This window comes from Vigna unguiculata, chromosome 6 (genome assembly GCF_004118075.2).
Source record: "Vigna unguiculata cultivar IT97K-499-35 chromosome 6, ASM411807v1, whole genome shotgun sequence".
Taxonomy (NCBI): domain Eukaryota; kingdom Viridiplantae; phylum Streptophyta; class Magnoliopsida; order Fabales; family Fabaceae; genus Vigna; species Vigna unguiculata.
Genome location: NC_040284.1, coordinates 28,114,154 through 28,138,171, shown reverse-complemented (window position 1 = coordinate 28,138,171; position 24,018 = coordinate 28,114,154). Strand labels below are relative to the sequence as shown.

The following is a 24,018-nucleotide window of genomic DNA, read 5'->3' as shown; positions in this document are numbered from 1 at the left end:
ACATCAACCATTGAAAGCAAAAGACATTATATTGGTTAAATTCATGATCGAAGGACAGGAATGACATGCCGGTTTATCAGATCCTATGCATATGAAAAGATTGAAAAAAAGAAAAGAAAAAGAGATTTAGTCATCGGAAAACATGATCAACTTAACAATTTGAACATCCAAATTCGACCAACAATTTCCAGAGTTTACCTTCAACATGAGCAAAATGGCATAACTTGCCTAACTTTTAACAGAAATCTTGTACCAAAGATATTCTCATTGGATCCCTTTATGTTGTTACAGAAATGGGGACATGGGATACAATTCCTATTCCGAGTAAATGAAGTTAAAGCACAAAAAAATAGTTATTGCCTCAACGATTTATTGGAGTGCGCATACGCTCAACAATTCTGTTCACCGCAGCTCGGGACATCACCAATGTGTCATGCAGCAAAATGCTGTAGACATTCAAGCCCTACAAAAAAACATGTAAAACATAACTATATAATATTAAAAAAAACACCTGTTTTAGGAAAAGCTTTGGAACTAGCAACATCTACAAGATTCAATGAGGTATGAATTACCAATGTTTCGGAGGTGAAATTTTGGGATAATTTGAATCATACCACAACTGGTACAGATTATTTGATCGAACGGAGATGGGTCCGTCTTTAAGAGTTACCACTATTTTCTCCAAGGATGGCTACTCAAACACGTTTAGGACCATCTTCCGTTTGATCATAAAGATGTTCTAATGAATAAAGCAGCTGTGACACACCATTAAAAAATAATTTGGTCTAAATAGTTTTACTAAAAATGTTGTTTGATGGACCCAATGGTGTCTCTTGAATTTAGGCTGACCTAATTCAATTCCAAAAGCGAACTCGTGAAGTGAGGATTGCCCAAAGCCCTACAAACTCTATTTTAGACACATAATCTATGTGTGATTTTATCGCACTCCCCAGGTTCTTTTTTTAACAGTTGAGACCCAATATCAAATATTACAGGCTGACATTATCTTCAATTTCGGTTGAGTCTAACTCAACTCCAAGGACTAGCTCACGAAATGAAAATTGCCCAACCTTATAAGATCTATTGCCTAATGTGTAGTCAATGTGGGATCTCAATTGTGTCGATAGATTATTAATCCGTGGACCTGTTGTCACTGTTCGAAATGCTTTGACTCTAAGAAACATATAAATTTCAAATGGATAAAAACTGAAACTTACAATGGAGGGAAGTATGTTAACATAGTGTAGATTTTGTGTAGATAATTTTAACTTTTCATCTATAGGCCCGCCATCGACAAGCAGAAGTTTCTTGGTATTCTCCATTTGATTGTAGTAATTCACAATGTTTTTGGTTTTATGTGTGGGAACCTCCAGATCCTCAAGCACGAGAAGCTGTATAAACACAGTTCACCGGAACATTAGCACGAAGAAACTCTTATGTGAGATATAATGCAGTAATAAAAAACAAAATAAGGACAAACAAGATAATTATTGGATGAAAGAAAAAACGCCATATACTAAACAGTTAAAAGAAATACAATCTATCATAAACGATTGTCACGATCAGGATAGGGATACATGCCAAAAATAACCATTTTACCTTGAAGAAGGCAATACAGGACAGGACAGCTATCGTACGAGCATTGTCTTTTCATGATTTGAGTTTTTTTTTTTTTTGTTTCCCTTTACGCTCCTTTATGAGGCTTTATTGTATTTCTGTAATCACAATTCTAGCTGATAACAACCAGACTCTAGAGTGTCGAGTTTAGACGGGGGCATGCATTTTTAGCAGGGCCTAAGAAAGCACAGTTAACATATTATAAATGATCTTAAGGTCTTTCCAATCAGTTCCTCGTCATAACTCTAGATGCATGATTCCTTTGTTCCTACTTCAATTTTCCCTACACCCCAACCACAATTCTGTGAAGTTATACACATGAAGGTGTTCATTTGAAAGAAGATCTCACATTAGTTACTTCCACAAATATATTTACGTTAAGTGATATAATTAAAATGTCAGAGGTAATAAAAACATTATGATTGATTGTCAACCAGGTAGGCTGAGGTGAGGATGACAACACAATCCATTTCACTGAACTAAGAATATCTTATATCTTCTATGTCATACTTTTAATTTCGATGTCAACAAAAGAAACCCTTAGAAGAAATAAGAACATCTTATATCTTTTCAGTTAGGCTACAAAACAATCAAACAATTTATTTGTAAATTATAGAAACGAAATCTTCAAGAAGTGAAAACTGAAAAATCACACTATAATGAGTATAAGCATGTACGCTCATGTAGAGATGCCACATTTTAATTTTTGACGGTGAATAAGGTCATGGGTGGGAGAGGAAACTTGCCTTTCCTTCTGCTGCACGAGCTGACAAGGCAATCTTTAGCCCTAGACGCCGAACCTTCTTATTGACTTTGAAAGCATGGCTTCGAGGCTTGGGGCCATGCATAGTGGCACCACCCCTAAACTGTTACAATTCATAAAAATTATTATTTTCAAACAGGTGAAAAAACAAAGAACAAAAGAAATGTGAAGGAATAAGGATGAGGAGAATGCTCCACTACCTGAGGCCCACGCAATGAACCATGCCTTGCTCTACCAGTTCCCTTTTGTTTCCAAGGCTTTTTTCCAGTCCCACTGACCTCACTGATAGTTTTTGTTGAATGAGTCCCCTGTGGACCAAATCAATTAGCAAAATACATAACATTCTCATGGAGACTCCATAGCTAAATTTAGATCCATGTTCCTAGATAATATGTGTGTGTGTGTGTGTATTTAACTATTAAGCATAAGACAACAGTGAAAACATTTTATCCTTATAGATATTCTAAATTATAGTTTTGACCAAAACCAAAATGCTTGCTTCACATCCCAAAATTATTAAAAGTCAATATAGAAAAAATATCACCATCTTGACTAAGAAATAAATATGTCACTACCTGTTGTCGTTTTGCGAGCTGCCACCTAACGACACGATGAATAATGTCCTTCCGAATAGGCAAATCAAAAACATCTCCAGGTAAAACCATAAAGCCCTTGTCTTCATTATGAAAGTTGGTAACTGGAATCAAAAGATCCTGGCAAAGCCCTACAATATATAGAACTTGATTACGACACTCTAGAATCTTATTGAGACATAAATCAGCAAAGATGGTAGACAGTCTGTCACCAAAGATGGTAGGTAGTGAAGCAAACAGTGAAACAATCAAAAGAAGCACTCCAAAATTTTGATTTATAATAGGGAGAATCCTAACCAGTGCCGCTAGGTCAGGCTTTATGGAAGAGTGTTACATAAGCACCTTCACCACGATTCCAATGCAACCCCACCGTGATTTTCCAATAATAAGGTTGTGGCCGTACATGCAGTTAAAAACTAGGGAAAGCTATCGGTAACTTATTAAATACATGATTTTTGTGGAGGACACAAAAAAGTTAAAGACTGGGCCAAAGTTCGTTTAATTTCAGAGCAGAATAAGATCATTAAGTATGAATAAATATTAAGTTCTCACTTACAGGATCAATTTCAGAACAAACTATATGCAAGTTCTGACATGTAAATATGTAGAAATGCATTCAATCAATCGCACATGTTTTTATTTGGTGTAAATTTTGTATTTTCAGAAGAAGTACAGATAAAGAAGAAACATAGACACGGAAGATATTAGTCTAGATCATACAAAATAGACAACAAAAAATATCTCATAATCTAAACCACACTGGTATTCGTGCCTTGCAGTCGATTGACTCTCTCCTTTCAGAAATAAATATCAAAGTCAGCAAAACAGAAGCACAGTTATATTCTGGTACAAGATGCTTCAAACTATCCTTCATACCTATAGTACGCTCAGATGTTGCTAGAGTCTTCTTGGACAATAAATCGGACGGAAATGCGCTCTCATCAGGCCCAGGAGTTAAAATAGAAGTAGAAAATTGTCGGATCATTGATCTGACCTACATTTAAACACACTATACCACATTACTAAAGAAGAAGAGCTAGTAAAAGCCAGTACAAGAGAGAACTGCATTGATTATGCTTTCATCCTGAAAGTAGTAAGAAATATAGAAGTATATTCAAATGATATGGCAATATACCAAACAACATTCTGCAGAAAGAAGTCTTTCCCCAGATAATCTGCTGTATACATCTGTGCACAAAAAATAATCGCATATATAAAGATTTACAAAAGCTGGAAAAAAGAACAAAAATCAAATTGACGGGAAATGGCAACTGTCCACGGTTAAGGAACTACATGAAAGGTCTTACCACGTGATTTATAAAAAGGGGGAGACCCAGGATTAGGTGAATTAAAGTAGCATCGTCCAAGTGAAGGCAAGGACCCAGAAGAACAACGTAGTAGCCTTTTGGAAATCAACGCCGCCATAACTGACGAAACAATCTACTCTATATTGCACCTTCCCATTTGAAATTCAGAGCAGAAGCAACGGTAAGAATGCAACTACTAAAAGGGCTCAAACTAAAGCAGAGAAGGAAGCGAGACATTTCGTCAAATGCATTGCACGCAACTTAAATTTGCGAAATCAACCACTACATTTATAATCTCACTAATCTAGGTATTTTCACTAGGGAAGGTACCTCGTCAATTTATAAAAACGGTGTAAAAAATGAAACAAGTACCAAAGACAATAATCTGATGCTACACTACAACTACAGAGCAAATAAAGATGTGAGGAAAAAAAAAAAAAGATTTACCACAGACAGTACAGAGAGGTAAGGTAATGATGATATAGGATTTAGCTCGCTGCTGCCCCAAATTCCGCTCAGAATAAGAATCTGTACTTTCTCCGGTTCATTATTACGTCTCCGTCTTTGCCTCCATGGAAGGTGCTCTCGAGCTCGTTACAGTTTACAACAAAGGGTGACTCTGTTAATGGGCCTTTCTGGGCTTAGGTTAAAAGTGAAGGGAGGGGTGCGCTGATTGAGGAAGAAAGAGATGCTGAAAAGAAAGTAAGGGTAAATAAATAGTTTCATATGTTAATGGGGGGGGGGTGCAGGATGAAATCCAGGAAGAAGTGGCCATTACGAAGTAGCAACATCGCTAGCGCGAGCAGCACGTTTTAAATCTTGGTCCAGTGGTAATATTTGGGCCCTAAATACTAACCAGCGCTAAGTTATGTTGCCCTCCAAAGGAATTTTGCAACGAAGATGTTAACAATATATATTTATATCACTAATTAAAATATAAATTTATGGGTTTCTTCACTGATTATTTAAGGAATTTTCTGATTTAAAGAAGAAAAAAAATCAACTGATGAGAAAGTGTTATGACTCCTCTTATCAAATTCCTTTCCAAGTGGTATGACATGACATGAACCAGACACAAGAATAAAAGGTAGAAAATAAAAAAAGTTGCAGCCATTCAAAACAACAACAAAGGATATTCATTATGAAAATAATTGTGAAAGCCACCCACAATTGTGTGATTCGTAGAATGGTAATAAAATCCTGAGCATTTTCTTTCATCCAACCAGACACAGATTAACCTTTGAATCGGAAATAAAGCTGAATGTCTTGGGAACAATGTGTATTAACCACAATCTGGTATTGGAACCTCAAAAAGATGTTGAAGAGAAGAAGACCCAAAAGGCAAAAGGCACAGTATAGATAGATATGGTTAGGAGAAAAAGCAAGATTTGATTTATGTTGGAAAATTGTGAGCCAAACACTAGTGATGGAAATATCAATTACACATGACACCAACTTTTGAAGTAGCAAGGTGCCTTCTGACTAAGTGAAATAAAATTACCCATTTGAAGATAGTCAACATGTGATGTGGGTGCTTTTCTCCTTATCATCTTCTGTGGTCTACACATAATGTGCAATTTCAAATGTGCCTTGGACCCACCACTCCTTTCTCATCATTTATTCTTCTACCAAACTCATCTCAGATAAATTAACAATCTTCTTAATTAGTACTGTATCATAAACCTAAACAAGGGGAAAAGGCAAATCTTTGGTGCATATATTTTTTATCCCTTCACTTTAGTAGGAGAGACATTTGAATTTGGAATGAAACCTTCGAATTGAAGTTCAAGAACTAAAGTTTTGTATTCTTTTTGGGGGACTTTGTGAAATCACCCCTAAAATGTGAAAAAAACACTCTTTTTTAAATCAGTTTGCAATCATTTTCTTATGGATTCAATTTTTAACAGTGTTATAATGTCATCTTTCGGAGATCACTGTCCAAAAAGAAGCAAAAGTGAAAAAAAGAAAAGAAAAAAAGATTAGACGCATACCTATTTGGAATAGACGACTTTTGTTTTGTAATTGGTCTTTTTACCCTAACTCCATTTGCCACAGGTAACAGGGTCATCTTATTTGAAGTTCAATATAATAAACGTTTACTTTTTTGAATCTACCACAGTCGTTTACAAAGTGGGAAAACCAACGATATCTACAAGCTATAGCATAAAAAGCAACCACAAATGATGACTCAGGATGGTAATATCAATCAAACAATAGCACCAAATTATGGTTCGATGTTGATGTTGATGTTTATTGTCATGTTTAAACTATTGCTTTGAATGACTGCCCTGAGTTAACACCATTCTAAAAGCTGCATGTCTCCTTAAAGCCTCTTATGACAGTGTTAGTAACCATCTTTTGGCTGTTTCGTTCAAAAGTATATACTATGTAACACCTTTTTGATTGATTTGCCTAAAAACAAAAGTTTAGTAATTGTCATTTTCCTTCTGCTGCAAACCTCACTAATTTAACCACACACGCATGGACCCCACACTAATTACCCAACATTTTCTAATAACCATTTGCATGCAACATACCAATTTACTCACATATCTTCATAACAAATAGATTCGTAATTCAGCTTTCTTTTCTGTTTTTAAGACAGTTCTTCTTTAAAATGGATAAATTTATAGTCTTTCATTTCTTCTTTATGCAGTAATTAATCACCATGCAGACCTTACGTAAGCAGCATCGAATTAGTCCCATGTTTTGTTGGAGTGTGACGAGAGAAGAAAAGTAAGATTGGAATAGAGTGCAGAGGGAAAGTTTCTTCACATATAAGCAAATGAAATGAAGAGATGATGAAAGGCTGACATGGTAAAAAATAACGTTAACTGATTCTGTGCTGTTTTCTTTTCTTGAACAAAGAACAACGTAGAAAGGAAGACATTAAGAAAAGAAACAAAAATGGTGCGAAGTGTGTCGCTGTAGGCAAAAGCAGAAGGCAATGAAGACACCAATAGCATAGCATTGAGAGAATGGAATTGGAGAGGATTGCATTGCAATTTGCATGTCATGTGAGTCTGTGTCAATGATCCACCAAATCAACTCAAACTTCTGCAACTTCTAATATATATATATATATATATATATATATCACGTAACGTACCCAAGAGTAGTTCATCATTTTTTTTATCCTTCTTTTTCCCTTTCACCGATTCTTTATCTTTCTCTAACAATGTATAAACAACAAGGAAGTGTGTTACTCTCTGTAGAAAGTTTGTGTCAGTCATTCTTGGATACACCAACTCGCTTTATTTTAATTTATACCGTATGAAGATTATCCCGAGATTATTTTATATTTATAGATATTCTTTAAATTTTTAGTTTTTAAAATTGTAAATAAGATTATTGAAAAAGTAATTTTTAATAAATCTTTTATTTCAAAGGATAATATAAGTAACATTACAATCTACGGTATTAATGCAAGTGCAAATAAAGTTATGACGTGTAGGCTTAAATAAATTTATTTTTAGTTATTTTATTTTATAAATTTAAAGTAGAAAACATAAGTTGATAAATCAAACTCCGAACAGTTTTTACCTATTATAGTTTTTCTTAGCAGCAACTTTAGCAATTGATGCAAAATATTATTATTGAAATTGAAATTAAATAATAAAAAGTAAGTTTTAGAAATTAACATTTAATATATTATATTATTGTAACAGTTAAGGTGTCAAGAATATGGCAACATTATGATAGACAATGCCTATTTCATTAGAAAAAAAAAAAGGTGATCAATACATGCGTATTTATTACTATTATTATTAAGTGTTGATTAAAATTAGCATTTTGTATAGGGAGTAAAAGTGGTGTGGTTGCATGATGAACTCCATAAGTAGAGCATGGCAAAAATTCTACAGTGATGAGGAAGGAATAAAAGAGAAATGCGAATTCAAAGGGAGAAATAAATAAATTAATCTGAAATTATAAAGATTGATGCACCATATACCATTTAAAACATTAAATTGAGTTCTTCATTTTCTCACCTTTCGGACTCAATTACCAACCAGAAGTGATAGATTTTTATATAGTTAATATTTTTTTTAACTAACATTTATTCTAATTGTTTTAAATTAACAATAAAATGATACAAAAAATTGAGTTATTAAAGTTTATGAATTTATAAAAGAAAATATACAATAAACTATAAAATTGATCAATTTAATGCATTTTGCACATCAGGTTGCGTCATGCATAATTAAATGTTATCATATTTGATAAATGAGATAGTATTTTCCTTAAATATATTATATAAATATTGGTTGTGAAATGAAAAATGAGTAGGTGAAATCAAAGAAATGATCTGTTTTATGTCTAATCATGGAACTGTGGATGGAGGTGACTTAAAGTTTGAGAATGGAGAAAAAAATAAAATAAAAGGAAAGCTATTGTAGGGTTGGTGTCCCAGCTATAAGGCTATGCCCCACCCACTATCACACCTCGCTCCAGTGACGTCTCTCATCTTTCTGTCGCTTTTTCTCATCACCCATTTCCCTATTTCTTTCTATCTATCCCTTTCTCCCAACCCTAAACCCTAACCCTAATTGTAATCGTAATGGTAATCGCAACCACAAGCAGAGATTTATGGCAACTTAAACAGTCAATTGACATTAATGAATGAAGAAATGAGTATCGTTTAGGAGGCAGTGATTGGATTGATGGAGAGGAGATGGTGCTGTCTCTGCCATGATATCAAAATCAAAATCAAAATCGAAAATCAAAACCTAAACGTTGGTGTGGTGAAGTGTTCTCTGGTAGGGTTGGGTTACTTCTCCTCCGCCTCCGGGGGACACTCTTTTTCTCTCTCTTCATTTGCGTCAATCCCTTTCTTTACTTATCATTAATTTCCTTTTCAACGTAGCAGAACAACGTCAAAATCATCACCTCACGCGTGTAATTATTAAACTATTCATTAATTTCACTTCTTCACTCTGTACACATAATGAATTCATTAAGTAACGTTATTTACCCCATGGAGATTTTTCTTAATGGTATATTATATTTTTTATTCGAAAAATTTGGATTTTGTACTTAAGGATAATAATATTTTGATTTATTTTAATATTATAAGATGATCTAACAATAATAAAAGTAATAAATTAAAAATATATATAAAAAATAAGTTAAAATATTTTTTTTAACTTTTTTTTTCTGAGTATCAGAAAATTATATTAATACAAATGTTTATAGATTTACAAAAAGTTCATAAAGAAATGCTTTGTTTATTTGGAAGATAGGTTTGAAGGAGAGGAAATTGATGAATTTGAGTGAATTTGAGAGTGAGATATATGTTGTTTTTTTAAGGAGTTTATGAGTAATTGTAAGTGTATAAATTAAGATTTGTGAGAGTAATGATTTGATTGATGTGATAGATTAAAAAAATATTTTAATATATGAAAATGATAGATTACCACATTGTCCTTTATATAATAAATAATATAAATTAATATTTGTATGAATTATACTTTTTTTATTTTTTATTTAATACAATAATTAAAAAAATAAATTACAAAAATTAATAAAACAATTTAATTTTTCATAGTATTGCAAAAAATGCTACGAAGCAATGGTTAATGGCATTTTATTTTAAATAATAACAATAGTATGGAAGACTATTATAAAATTTATATAACAAGAAAAGTTTCACAAAATAAGACAATGTACAATAAATATACAAATTAATTGTCACAACAATCCACAAATTACACATATAAAATTAATTTCCACAATAATCCATGGGAGCAGATCCACGAGTAAGGGATTGTATCTGCATTCCACTCTCTCAATTGACCATCTCCGTTCCAAACAAGAGGGGATCCAGATCTACGAAGTTGGGATTGGTTCCAACTTTACACAGATCGATTCACTCTACATACAACACGTGAAAAAATCATGATAATGGGTACCATATTTACTGCAACAATCCTTCAAATCTGCTCTATCCTGCGAGATTACAAAATACATTCATATTACAAATCACTGCAATCACTTACCTTTATTTCATCCGAAATGAACATCACAATAACCTGCTAATTCATCGTCTAATTTCATTTTAAACAATAAATCTTTTAAAGTGGACATACCCTTAAGACTTATTCTCATGATCTCAGATTTTAGTCGTAACAACTATTCTTAACACCAATTTTAGAAATTCTTAATAGTGTCTCTTTTTCTTTTATGAAGTTGCATTTCACAAAATTTAAAAATTTGATATATTTTTTTCAATAATATAAATCTATCTTTCTTTTATTTTTATATGTATAGAATTAATAACAACTTATAAAAGTAAATTAATATATAAGAAATTGTTTTGTAAAAGTAATTTTAATTTATGAAATCTTTTCGGTAAAACTAAAACTAATTATAAGTAAATTAATTTATGCAAATTCCCTATTTGTATAGTTTCTTTAAATATATTTTAACTACATAAATTATTGTTATTTTAAAAAGTATTTATTTATTTTTTATTCTTTTCCAGGTGTTTATCGAAAATTTAATTAAAAAAGTATCACATTTAATTTTCCTTACCACACACTTATTTTAATTCATAATAATTCTATATTACAATTAAATTTATTTATTTATGAACTTTAATTATAGATTAATTTATAGAATTAAAATTATTTAGCATTAATTAATACTAAAAAATATAGAGTTCATAATTATGTATAGAAATAAAAATAAGTAAAATAAAGTGATAAGAGTTTCAGTTCCAACACTAAATTAAATTTTAGTCTCATGAAATATCACGTCATTATGTTTGACATTTCTTTTCCTTTAGAAATTAAATGCAACTCAAACTTAGGTACTTAAATCATGACAACTGATTTATTTTGAGGTTATTATCTATAAAATAATTTAATTTTTTTACCAAATATGTTATTTAAAATAATTAAAAAAATAAATTAGTAGTACTTCATAAAATTATTTAATTAATTAAATTATAATTTTTTTAGTTCTACCCAAAAACCAATAAGTATCTGGGATTTTTTGTATTTCATTTTCTTAAATTTATGTTTTTTCTAAGGCTCGGTCCTACTATCAGTATAGTAAATTTAACTCTCTTTTTTCGTGATTTTTGTGAGATCCTCTTCGAAATTAAAAACGAATTTAATTATTTTTGTTGTTGTCATAAAAGATGTATTTTTTAGCATATATGAGTCAATAGGTACATTTATCAAAGTTTTTATTTTCAACGCTAATGTAGAATTTTTACTAATGTTAAATTCATTTTTCAATTAATCTTAATAAATTTTGTTTTCACTAAATGTTGACCATTATTGTTTTTTATTAATGTTGATTAAGGTTTTTTTTTTATTTACATTAATAGAACTGTTTTTTGAATGATAACAAGTAATATTTTTATCTATGACAAAATATGTTTTTAATCAGGTGAGAGTTTTTAATTAATATTTAGAAAAATAATCTCACAATTTATATTAAACAATGTTACGATGAGTTAAGTTGTTAAAACTCAAGTTAAGTTTGATTAATCGATACAAAAGTTAAATTTAATCAAATCATACTTGGAACAACTTGAGTTAAGTCAGACTCAAGTTAGATTGAACTGAGTTAAATTTTTATTAAACAAATTAATTAGAATTCATGTTAAGCCCAATTAGGACAAGCCAAGTTAACACTAGCGTAAACCGATAATGGTGTAACTCACATCAAGTTGGATCAAAGTCTATGTCATGTTAAGTCTACTTAGGACTATGTCTGGTAAGATCTAAATCTATTATAATTTTATGTTGTATTAAGATGACCAAGGTTGCTTGGGACTAGGTTTGGTAAGATCTAAATCAATTATAATTTTATGTTGTATTAAGATGACCAAGGTTGACGTCAAGTTAAGTTAACAAATACCCAATTAAGACCAATTTGAGTCGAGTCCAAGTTAGGCAAAATTGGACAGAGCCTAAAATGAGTAGAGTTTGATCAAACCTAATTCGACCAAGTTAGATAATGCCAAAGTTGGTTAATTCAACCTACATTTGTTTTAGATTGATCATTTAACATTAGTTAATGTATAACTAAGTCATCATGGATCCACATAAGAGTAAGATAAGTGTGGCTCAGGTTAGGTGGGTTGGCCATTATATATATTAGGTTGAGTTGGGTTAATTTCAAGTAAAACCAAATTGAGTGAGTCAAAGTTTGAGAAAATATGATGAGACCAAATCAAGTTGAAACAGGTTAGTCCAAATCAAGTTGAGCCAACATAGATCCACATCAAGTTCGATCAAATTGATTTCACGTGAATCAAAAAATTTACATTATATCAAAACAACTAAAATCCATATTAGATGGAATCAGTTTGAACCTAAATAAAATCAAATTAACTTAAACTCATATAAGAGCAAATATACCTAAAGTGAAATTAAACTAAATCAATATTAAGTCAAATCATAACATAATTAAATATTTTAATAAAAATAATTAAAGTTTAATGAGTTCCATAATTACTATAATACAAAAAAGTGAACAAATAGATTTCTTAATTTTGTTTAAATTTTATAAAATAAAAAATATTGACTTTCTAAAAAAACTTATCCATAACATAACCGACATTACGTGCACATTCACACATTCCCTGCTACCACAAAAGTGATGAAAAGAATGAAAGTTACACAAATCTAAACAAGGTAACTATCAAGATTAACATGCAATATAAGAAGTTAAAATATCCAAAAGATAAGGACTAGACCATGCAAATAACTAAAGTAGCTCAACATCCATAAAAATATAGAAGACTTGTAAGAGAAAACAAATAAAGAAAAAAAGAGAAATAAAACAAATGATAAAAGAATTGTACATGCTTGGTGGAGGTACAAATAGAATGTAGTAAATTTTGAACTGAAAGGTATAAAAGAAAAATCTTAAGAATCCAGATTTATTATGTCTTAACTTACTTTTACCATCTAATTTAAATTGATATATACTGTCTTCGTATATAAAAAATGTTTAAAAGAAAGTTAAGTAGAAAATGTAAGAATGGAGCGAAGACCAATCAGTGGCTATGATTAACAAAGAATTGGAACATTTAGATTTCATGGAAGCTTTCTATCGCTGCTGAATCTCACCACAAATTTGTTAGTCCTGCTCTATGATGGTGCTAGGCATTGATATTTACATAAACTTCATATCAATAACGTGTTTCTGTACTAGAACAAAGTTGACATGACGACCCTATTGGTTTCAAAGCATCAAAATTTGACTAAGCTTGCAAGTTGCAGAAATGCATATCGAGGTCTAAAACATACTTCATTTAATATGTGGTGATCTCAATGAAATCCAATGTGCTAATTTCCTCCTCCACCAACAATTAATACTTTCGTTGGGTTGGAAAAATATTACATTGACTTATTTCGAATTACTTTCTTCATCTTATTATATATATATATATATATATATATATATATATATATATATATATATATATATATATATATGTGTGTGTGTGTGTGTGTGTGTGTGAGTAGTGTTTGACTTTTTTGAAATGTTGGTTCTTAACTGTTGTATATTAGGATTGAGAATGATATTAAATTAAAAATATAACACAAAAGCAAGGAAATCAAATAATAAGAAAATCAAAGATTCTAAAACTTTGTAGAATCACATTATCCAATAAGAATGGAAATGAGAACCTAACTGACAAACAATCATAAATAACTTCTTTTCATTTCTTTTAACATTTTATTTATACACATTCAATAGCATTTTGTTCTCAAGTTGATGGTGTACTTTTCCTTTACATTTTTTAATGTTTAAGCTAAACTAAAAAAAATTAAACTCAATTTATATTATCATTTTGAAAAGGAACAAGAAGTTAAACTCAACTTGTTAGTAGAAGTTTTAGTATAAATTAAATTACACGCACTACGACACGACTTTAACAGAAAATATAAAAAAAACAAAATTATTTATAGAAGAATTTTTTTTATTTCAAATCCTAAATTCTAAAATTATATCTATAATTTTCAGAATTAATAATTAAAAAATATACATTTTTAATACCATCTTATTTATTATATAAGATTAAAAATGACATTTGATGAGTCAAATTTGACTATCTCATTTCTATATTGAAGTAATGTTTATTTTCAACTTTTTCCCTAATTTAATAGATATAAACTTTTGTTTGTCTCTTTTACTTTCATTTAACGAGTATATTTATACCAACATCATCGTATATGTGTTTTTAATATTAATTTCTTAGAAATAGGCTCTAAGATGGCTATTTGGAAACTAACACAATTCACTTTGAAAAATATGCAAATTCAAGTTTAGGTAAAAATTAGAATACTCGGTTACTGATTTTTGGTAAAAATTTGTCAATATATTTATGAGACTATGTGTGTGTTTGGTTTAACATTAGTCAAATTTCTAATGTAGAAGTAGGAATTAGTTGATTTTTATTTAAGGTGAATTTTTTATTTTTTAATTAATTTTGGAAACTAAATACATACTAATTCATTATTAAAAAATCAATTTTACAAGGCAAACCTAAACATGAACTATACCTACTTAATGAATTTTTTTCTACCATAATAACTTTCATTTTTGGTCAGTTCTTATAAGACGCTAAAAAATATGTGTGAAATAATAAAGGATATGGATGAATAGATTTTAGAATAAAATAAATGTTAATTGCAAAATACATTACATGCTGATAAAAAAAAAGTACATTTAAAGCTAAAAAGATAGAATTATTTCTAAGTGTGGCGAGTGGCTACAATAAGAATAAAGATGCAAAAATAGGTAGAGAGACAGATAACAGTTCAGCGGAGCAGCCTGAAGTGGTCATTCATTCATGGCGCGATGGACTGTGGAGATTCCTAGACCTACCACACCCGCTACAGTACACTATCTCTCTGCAAATTGCATTTCACAATTTCTGAAATCATCATCATCACCCCCAGCACAAATACTATCAGAACAACAACTTCTAAGAACTTCCAAGAACTACGACTATCTTCACAAATGTACCAACAGTTACATACGCGTATTATACACCACCTGATATGAGTTATTATGTTTGAATCAAAAAGAGTTATTTGTTGCTAACGTTACATATTTATTTTAAACAAAGGAAATGAAGTGATATATGTACTTGTTAACAATAAATGAGCGAAGAAAAATGAAGAGTGAAACCGGGAGAGGGGGACAATGGGAAGCGACAATGTGTACGTAACCTGATGGAGGTGCTTTCACTACGGTATTTTACGGGAAGTGATGCTACTCTAGGCCTTTATTATGAACCGAGGGATGGGATGGGATATAGAGAAAACCTATTGTGCTGGAAATAGAGAAAAAGAGATTGAAAGGAAGAGACATTCGGACTGTCCCACAAACTTTGCCAGCTTTATTTACCTAGTCACAGACGCGCTTTTTCTGTGCTAAATTATTATTAGTTTCTATCGTATTTCTAGATCATATGCTACCGCACCAACCACTGTGTATTCATTTATGTTTAGCTCCGCACATGCAACAATTTTTATAATAAAGTAAGTATTCTTGATTAACGCTCATCTTTAGAGACATAAAACTTCTATTTTGGAGCTAAAACAGCAATCAACCAAATCAAGCAAAGATGTTAAATCCCTAATGTTGTGATAAATACGGGTTAGTACTTGTGGGACTAGAGAATTTTTTAATCACTGTGGTGAGAAGAGGACAAAGGGAGTGAGAATATTAAATGAGTGGAAGGATTGCCATCAAAGATGGAGAGAGAGAGAGAAGAGGGGAAGGGTGGATTCCGTGCCCCATAAACATAAACATAAACCTATCCATCTATCTATCTCTTCTCCATTGATGGTCAGTAGTAGGTAACTTGTTTTCTCTTCCTCGATTTGATCGTTCCTTTCTCTCCTAAACAAACTAAAAACTTGGTTGGGCTCTCTATCTCTCTCTTCTGTTTTGTTTTATGCCAGGAATGGCAGCGTATCAGTGGCAGTGCAGGAAAAGAGAGGGAGAGCTTTCATTGGGAAGGTAAAAGCCTTTGTTTGTAGCAGTGCCTTATACGAACCCTCTCCCCCTTCTCTTCTTCGCTAACTCATCGTTCTCTCAGTGTGCCCCGCGTGCGCTCTGCTGTGTCTTCTCACTCACAGGTGTAACCGTGTAACCACTAGAATCAGAGAGAGAAAATCATTTCATTCATTAATGCTCCAAACTAAGTTTAACATTTAACACTCATTTTCCAAAGGAAAACTCTGTGCAGGCTTTGCCAGAAAAGCCAAGTGGGAAAACCTCTATACTACTTACTTCATGTAACTGACTATAGCCACCACTATCACTATTTAGGATTTTCTGTAAAAAGCCTGATACTTTTACCATAAAACCCGGGAGAGCTCTGAAAGACAAACATCTTCGGACTTCATCAAATAGAGAGTGCCTTTGTTTTAGTTATATGTCGTAAGACTAGCAAGTAGTGAGCGAACAACTGTAGTGAACCACAGAGGTTGGTTGGCAAAAAGATAAGACAGTGAGTGAGTGAGTGAATGAATGTGTGTTTGTGTGTTGTTGACAAGTGAGTGAATGTGCAAGCAAACCATGGAGGGTAGTAGTAGTTCTAATGGCACTTCTTATTTGTTGGCTTTTGGAGAAAACAGTGGTGGGCTATGCCCAATGACGATGATGCCTTTGGTGACTTCCCATCATGCTGGTCATCATCCAATAAATCCTAATCCTAGTAATAATACCAATAATAATGCAAACACAAACTGTCTCTTCATTCCCAACTGCAGTAACAGTGGAACTCCTTCTATCATGCTCGACAATAACCACAACAACAACAACAACGATGATAACAACAACACTGGGGTAGGGTACTATTTCATGGAGAGTGGCCACCACAACCACCGCAACAACAACAACAATGGAAGCTCCTCCTCCTCTTCCTCTTCTGCTGTCAAGGCCAAGATCATGGCCCATCCTCACTATCACCGTCTCTTGGCTGCTTACGTCAACTGTCAGAAGGTGAGAAAAGAAGAAAAAGCTTTCTTTTAACTTGTTGAGTCTTGTGTGATGTATGTGTTCACCTCAAACACCCCTTCCTTGTGTAAAAAAGGTGGACAGATTTTGTGGTTGAAAACGATCGATGCTTAATTAATTACTTTCTGCACACTCCCTTTCTTTGGCAATTTCGGATCTGAGTTGTGTGGCATGTGTACTGTGAATTTGTGGACTTGTATTTTTGTTTCTTTCTATTAAAAACACTATGTTGATAAGTTATGTTCCTTCGTAAGAAAGAGAATTTGCAAAGAAGTCAAAAAACCCTTTAAAGCAGAAGTGATAAAGACAGTTTACTTCATGGAAGTTATATCATGTGTTTGTGGCACCTTCACATATTACACCCTACATGGTTTTCACACGTTCTTTGCAGGTTGGAGCCCCGCCTGAAGTGGTGGCAAGGTTAGAGGAAGCCTGTGCTTCTGCGGTGACAATGGCCGGAGATGCAGCTGGATCGAGCTCCATAGGTGAAGATCCAGCTCTGGATCAGTTCATGGAAGCTTACTGCGAGATGCTGACCAAGTACGAGCAAGAACTCTCCAAACCCTTAAAAGAAGCCATGCTCTTCCTTCAACGGGTTGAGTGTCAGTTCAAAAATCTTACAGTTTCTTCCTCCGACTTCGGTGATGACCCTCTTTCTCTCTCTATATCTATGCTATCTTCTGAAATTATTGTTCATATTTAATACCATGATCTATTAAGTTCGGTGAAAAAATTGGATACACTCCTTCCGTGAGTAAGTATTGTTCTCCTGTCAGAATTGGAACTTATCAAAAGATTTACATAAACTATCGAGATAAAACTCTAATTCCAATTGAAAATTTTTTAAAAACATCGGAAAGTGTTCTTAAATAACAACTCCTAAGGAGTATATCGACGTTGTCAGGTTGTTTCTAACGTTAATTGCTTAGTATTTGATGTTTGATTAATTGACTACCAATGCATGCCTGTGTTGTGTTTTAAGGATGTGTGTTGTGAGGATTGAAAGGTGCCTAAAGTTGATGAAGCACCACTTTTTCTTTTCAACTTTAGATGTCTTTAAGAATTAACAATGATTGGGCTATACGCTCTCTTTGAACGATGTATTTTATTTTGCTCCCTAGTCTTTGTATGTGTGAGGGTTTCAAATACTGGCATGGGTGCCCTTGTTCAAAGCGTGGCTTTGTCTGTGAAAGTGTAGATGGTGGTGTGGTACATATCTGTATCGTCTTCTTGGTGTTAGTGCATTGATTAAACTGTTTTGGTATCTTGCTAATTCGTCATCTCGTGTGTGCCTGATATTGACATGTACACAGCTGTCTTTTTTGGAAATATAAGACTTTAGTTACATTCTTGTCATCTATTTCCCCATTTGATTTTTACCGGGATTCTCAGGTTTGGCTGGTTTTGCTTCCTTTATGCGTTAAAGATTCTACTTGAAATGAATAGAGTTGAATGATGGATGAAATGGCCGAGGGAAGCTTGCTGGTAAAATTAGGTCTGGTAAATAACCTAGGGATTAGGGTTTCTTCTTGACCTGGAGTGGTAATTGCTGGGTAGGAACTTAGGAACTTAGCTACATGCTCTCCTTGGAAACGTAATATGCAGACTAAAAAGTAGCACAAAAGACCAAAGTTCTTTGGGGATAAGTGCAGAATTTTTAAATTGGAAGAGTGAATTTAAGCATCAAATACTACTATTATATTTTTTGATATTTTAACTACAACAAAAACAATAGAGGAAACCTTCTATTCTTGTTTATCACTACATCGCAGGCTTTTAGTGAAACTGTGGGGAGATACATTTGGAATATTAAATGCTATATACTTTATTTTTTTAGTTCAGTTTTTAAAAATGTTTTTTTATTATTGGCTTTGTTTTCTGGTTTATAATAATTAAAGATGATATTATTTTTTGTTTGTTATACTCCTACTTTTTAATCAATACATGTGTGTGTCTATATTGTGTGTGTAATGATGTAAAAATGAGAAAGATAATCTCAACTATTTCATGAAGACAAAATAATTTATTACCTTTGTTTTTGCATAATTTTGTTTTAAAACACAGAGACTGGAGTACAGTTGTATTTTTTTTTTCTTCTTTTCATTCTTGAACAATGAGGGTTATAGCAGAATAGTTTATACATAAATAATTATAGTAATTGTATTTCTTATATTTGTATTTTATCTTAACCAAAGATAAAAAAAGAAATGAAGGGTAGGTGTGATCTGAATTCTTCTAGTCGTTATGATTTTGAGGTATGGATCAATAAATGAATCTGCAAAATCATTTATTTCAGTGGATTCAAATTAGCATCATTTGGAAATAAAAGAAATTGGATATATTGATAACTTCAAAGAACTCTGTCGGTGAGATGTTTTCTGACCGTTGAGAATGGTGTGAAAACATAGAAAAGATTTCAACCGTGAGCAGAAAAATTGGTAGTTTATGGACTTAAAGAGGGTTATCTTCTTCCTATTTATTGTTTTATAAGAAGAGCTAATTTAAAGCTATTAGAAAAGTAAAGCATTAAAGATGCTATTTACTTTACATTTTGCTATATAGGAAGGGTTTGAATGCAATTTAGCTTGATTCATTTTCTTTTAGCTCTCCACTCCTTTGTTTTCCCTCCAAGCGATAAAAGATCTTTTACATTTTGTTTTTTCTCCATCCAAATTCCTCTATATGATATGATGCTGTTGTAGATGTGAGATATTACAATCCCATCTTTCACTTCACAGCATTAAAGGGTTTTTGGCGTGAGGGGTTAACATCATTGATGAGATACCACTTTATACTAACTTCCATTATTGTTTATCAGGATGATAGTCACTCGATGATGTGCAACTCATTTTAAAACTGTTGTGTACAAAAAAAAAATCAATTGAAAATCAAAATATATTTTTAGTCTCGCCCTATTTGTTTCCTCAAACTCAAACTATTATGTGTAATTTCAAAAGTTGGTCAATGCATATTGCCTTTCCTGTGACTGCGTGTGCTTCCATAGGTACTAAATCTTCAGATGCATTTGTCATATTTGTTAACCATAGAGTTGTGGTAATTATTTATTTACATAGCTTAAACTGAAAATGGATATGCATGCTGTCATATCTACATAATGCTGATTGTTCAATGAAATCTACATTTGAATTTGATAACCATCCATATTAGTCAAACTTTACTGCAATTGTGCTGATGACTATAGATGAAATGTGTAAAAGCTTTTGCATATTTTCTGGTTATAATCACGAGCCATTCTTAAGTAGAATGAGTCACTGTATTGTAGCTTAAAACTACAATGGAAAGTTTGTGAGGGTATGTATATCGATAAAGTAGCCATTCATAAGTTACATTGGAACAGTATATATACACACACACGAGTACACTTTTTGGTCCATAACTTTGTCGGACATAAAGAAAACGTAGCGTCCATTTTCTGAGTTTAAATGGATAGAATAATGTTTCAACTTGTCACCCGGCTCTTTATCCTATGCACCAATTCAAGTGCATACTTTCAGTGGTGTGGATCAATTATTTCCTCATGATTGCAAGCTGTACTTCTAGTTATTCTTTTCTTTAAAGCTATAGTCTGAATAAAACCTATTGCTTGAGAAATATCTAGAGAATGTTTTTGGTGACTGTTCTTATCGTAATCGAGTTGAATGATGTTATGTTCAGGTTGTAATGAGGGGGGTGATAGGAATGGATCATCTGAAGAAGATGTTGATCTACAGAGCATGATAGATCCTCAGGCAGAAGACAGAGAATTAAAGGGTCAGCTTCTGCGGAAGTACAGTGGATACTTGGGCAGTCTGAAGCAGGAGTTCATGAAAAAGAGGAAAAAGGGAAAGCTACCTAAAGAAGCAAGACAACAATTGCTGGAATGGTGGAGCAGACATTACAAATGGCCTTATCCATCCGTATGTTGTTCAATCTTTCTAATGTCTTCGACATAACAATAGTTAGAAAAAAACAAGGTTTTGATTGAAGGTTTATTATTCATTGACAGGAGTCACAGAAGCTGGCTCTTGCAGAGTCCACAGGTTTGGATCAGAAGCAAATCAACAACTGGTTTATTAATCAAAGGAAACGACACTGGAAACCCTCGGAGGACATGCAGTTTGTGGTGATGGATCCAAGCCATCCACACTACTACGTGGATACTGTTATGGCCAATCCATTTCCCATGGATCTCTCACATCCCATGCTCTAGCAAGATCATAGTTTCTACCTCGGATTCTCGTAGACTGCTGTTGTCACTAAAACCTTAAAAATATTATATTTATGTTATTAATATTAATATGCCCAGAGCTCATGTAAGCATTCTAAGAAATCCTAGATTGCTATATATATTGTACGCAGGTGTGGATCATCTACTCAAACATAATATTCACAACCTTATATGAATAAATAAAATTCCAAAAAATGTTGAAGTCCTTGTTACTTCTGTAGTTATAATAATTTAATCTTTTACAGCAATAATTTATTTGTGACCTATTTTTGTTGCCCATCAGAAGTGGTAAAATTCTAGAATTTGGTATGATACATAACTTCGAAGGTATATTTGTCTCTAATACTAGATGGATGTAATTGTATGAATGAGTTGAACTGAGTCGCATGAATAGGAATTGGTGGTTCCATGTCTACCCAACAAGTGGATGAATATCTATTTTCTTTATAATACATTTTGATAGTTAGTCAATTTTATAAAATTAGTTAGAAAGATAAGATTTATATTATTTTGATTTGAGTAAGATATTTGACATGACAAATATGTATATACATGTGTGCTTACATGTATAATTCAATAATATAGAAAAACTACGCAATTGTGCTATTCAATATTTCAATAATGAAATTCTTATTAACTAAGGTTAAGTTAGTATGTTAAGGTTCTTAAATAGAAAAAAATAAACTAAATAAATTAAGTTTTTATTAATACAATTTAAGTAATGTATAAATTAGTTTGTGAAAAAATCTTTTTAATATCTTTTGTATGTTATTTTTCTATAAGCTAATTTTAAGTCATCTTAATGTTTTTTTTCTTTAAAAAAGTGTTTATAAGAATTGCAATGAAACATGTCCTTAAGGTTGTATAGGTATCCGGAGTCTAGTTGTAAGTTACTGTAGAAATAGGCAGCTTTTGCCCATTATTTATGTGGATTACAATTTTTAGAGGAGATTGATTTAATTTCTATTTTGATTTTGATTTTTTTTCATTGTATTTGTTTTTGTTCAAGTTCACGTTAAATTTATTCGATGTGATATCTTATGTTAAATTGGTGTTAAAGTTATTTAAAATATTATCATGTATCAATTGGATAAAAAGTTTAATTAGTAATTTGATTTCTATACTTTTTTTCTATATTTTTTACATAAAAGACAATGTGGTTTTATTTATGTCAATATTATCCTTACAAATTTGGGAAACAAATCTAAATTGGGTTCATGTGCCCATCATCAACAGTGCAGGAGGCAAAACAAAGAAGATTTCAGTGAAATTGTGTCCCTGAAAAAGAAGAGGTTAGAGAGGTCGCCTACTAACAAATTTAAAGCTCATTTCACAAAAATGACCACATTATCTATTTATTTAAACAATACAAAAACTCAATTGACTTATAAAGAGACTAACTTAATCACTAAACCTTTTAAAAAGACTTAAACGATAATAATGTCAATTTAGTGAAAGATATCACATTAAATCAATTTAACATATAATAAAATCTTGTTAAAAGATAAATATTAAAATCAAAATATCAAAATCTAAAATATATTAGATACCAAATATACAATACTTTCACCCATGACATTTTCTTGTACATAAGTAATTCACTTTAGCTTTAAGTGTTTTAACTTTTAAAGACATCATACTTCAAGTTTAACTTTTCCCTTATGGTATATTACACCATCTAAAAGCATGATGCAAAATGCAAAACTATAATGCTATATCTATAATATAAGAGAATTAAGTCTTGAAAGTTCCATATTGACTAGAGATAAGATAATTTCATAATATATATAAGTGGGGTACAAGCCTCACTTACAAAATAGTTTTTTAGGATTGGATTAGGCTTAAAGTTTACTTTATAACAGTAAATATTAAAATTAAAATAATATAATATGATGTAATTGTGCATATGTTCATAAAAAAAATCTTTTAATAAGGTATCTGTCTAGTATTTTACACATCAATAAAATAAAAAAGAGACAAATTTATTTTGTAAAATTCTAATTGTCATGTTTTAGTCGAGAACAATAAACCTTTTTTGCAAGGATTTAATAAACAACACACTGATATATCCACCACGTTTTCGAGATGTAGTTCATTTTGAAACGTGGAATTCTATCACGGTTTTGTTTTCTAAAGATGTCTCAGATGATGGAATGAACAAAAAATATTTAAATTACGTTTGACCTCAACTCTTAATCGATGTAAAACTTATAAGGTGTACGAGAACAAACTCCCCGGTCCACAAACTACCCTTAATTCATACAAATTTATCATGAATAACTATAATTTAGTTTTGAGTGTTACCGAAGTGCATTAATAGAAATATAAAAAAGGTACCGTAAAATCCTAAAAAATTGTACATAGAATGGATTTCGTGGGCTATAATGTTTGCTTAATCGAAGACCCATATGGAAACTAGTTTCTGTAATTGAGTTAATTTTATATGTATTTACATTTTTATTTTTGATAAAACAATTTAATTAAATTTATGAGCTGGGGATTTTGTTAATAAGA

General features: G+C 31.7%; 2 protein-coding genes across 6 annotated transcripts; one reads left to right on the top strand and one right to left on the bottom strand.

Annotated features, from left to right (window-relative positions):
- Window positions 1-125: 125 nt before the first annotated feature.
- LOC114186843 (50S ribosomal protein L4-like) lies at window positions 126-4,962 on the bottom strand. Its single transcript, XM_028074888.1, has 9 exons — window positions 4,728-4,962; window positions 4,281-4,429; window positions 4,109-4,161; window positions 3,850-3,967; window positions 2,956-3,104; window positions 2,581-2,688; window positions 2,364-2,483; window positions 1,218-1,391; window positions 126-463 (listed from the first exon to the last, which is right to left on the bottom strand). The coding sequence occupies exons 2-9, from the start codon at window positions 4,396-4,398 to the stop codon at window positions 362-364; spliced, it is 942 nt and encodes a 313-aa protein (XP_027930689.1). The 5' UTR covers window positions 4,399-4,429; window positions 4,728-4,962; the 3' UTR covers window positions 126-361.
- Window positions 4,963-15,876: 10,914 nt separating this feature from the next.
- LOC114187168 (homeobox protein SBH1) lies at window positions 15,877-21,709 on the top strand. Of its 5 annotated transcripts, none has more exons than XM_028075328.1 (6): window positions 15,942-16,100; window positions 16,217-16,274; window positions 17,030-17,261; window positions 17,668-17,917; window positions 20,952-21,193; window positions 21,283-21,709. In XM_028075328.1, the coding sequence occupies exons 2-6, from the start codon at window positions 16,219-16,221 to the stop codon at window positions 21,484-21,486; spliced, it is 984 nt and encodes a 327-aa protein (XP_027931129.1). In that variant the 5' UTR covers window positions 15,942-16,100; window positions 16,217-16,218; the 3' UTR covers window positions 21,487-21,709. The 5 variants fall into 5 exon arrangements, with proteins under 5 accessions (XP_027931125.1, XP_027931126.1, XP_027931127.1 ...); XM_028075327.1 differs by having other exon boundaries at window positions 15,943-16,111; XM_028075324.1 differs by having other exon boundaries at window positions 15,877-16,111; window positions 16,217-17,261.
- The last annotated feature ends 2,309 nt before the right edge of the window (window positions 21,710-24,018 follow it).

Excerpts from the sequence above, each read along its gene's own strand:
- LOC114187168 (XM_028075324.1), top strand. The coding sequence starts at position 16,821 with ATGTGCAAGCAAACCATGGAGGGTAGTAGTAGTTCTAATGGCACTTCT. Across the intron at positions 17,262-17,667 it reads CTTACGTCAACTGTCAGAAG|GTTGGAGCCCCGCCTGAAGT; the intron begins GTGAGAAAAGAA and ends CGTTCTTTGCAG. Across the intron at positions 21,194-21,282 it reads ACAAATGGCCTTATCCATCC|GAGTCACAGAAGCTGGCTCT; the intron begins GTATGTTGTTCA and ends ATTCATTGACAG.
- LOC114186843 (XM_028074888.1), bottom strand. The coding sequence starts at position 4,398 with ATGGCGGCGTTGATTTCCAAAAGGCTACTACGTTGTTCTTCTGGGTCC. Across the intron at positions 4,162-4,280 it reads CCCTTTTTATAAATCACGTG|ATGTATACAGCAGATTATCT; the intron begins GTAAGACCTTTC and ends TTTTGTGCACAG. Across the intron at positions 1,392-2,363 it reads CTCGTGCAGCAGAAGGAAAG|CTTCTCGTGCTTGAGGATCT; the intron begins GCAAGTTTCCTC and ends GTGTTTATACAG.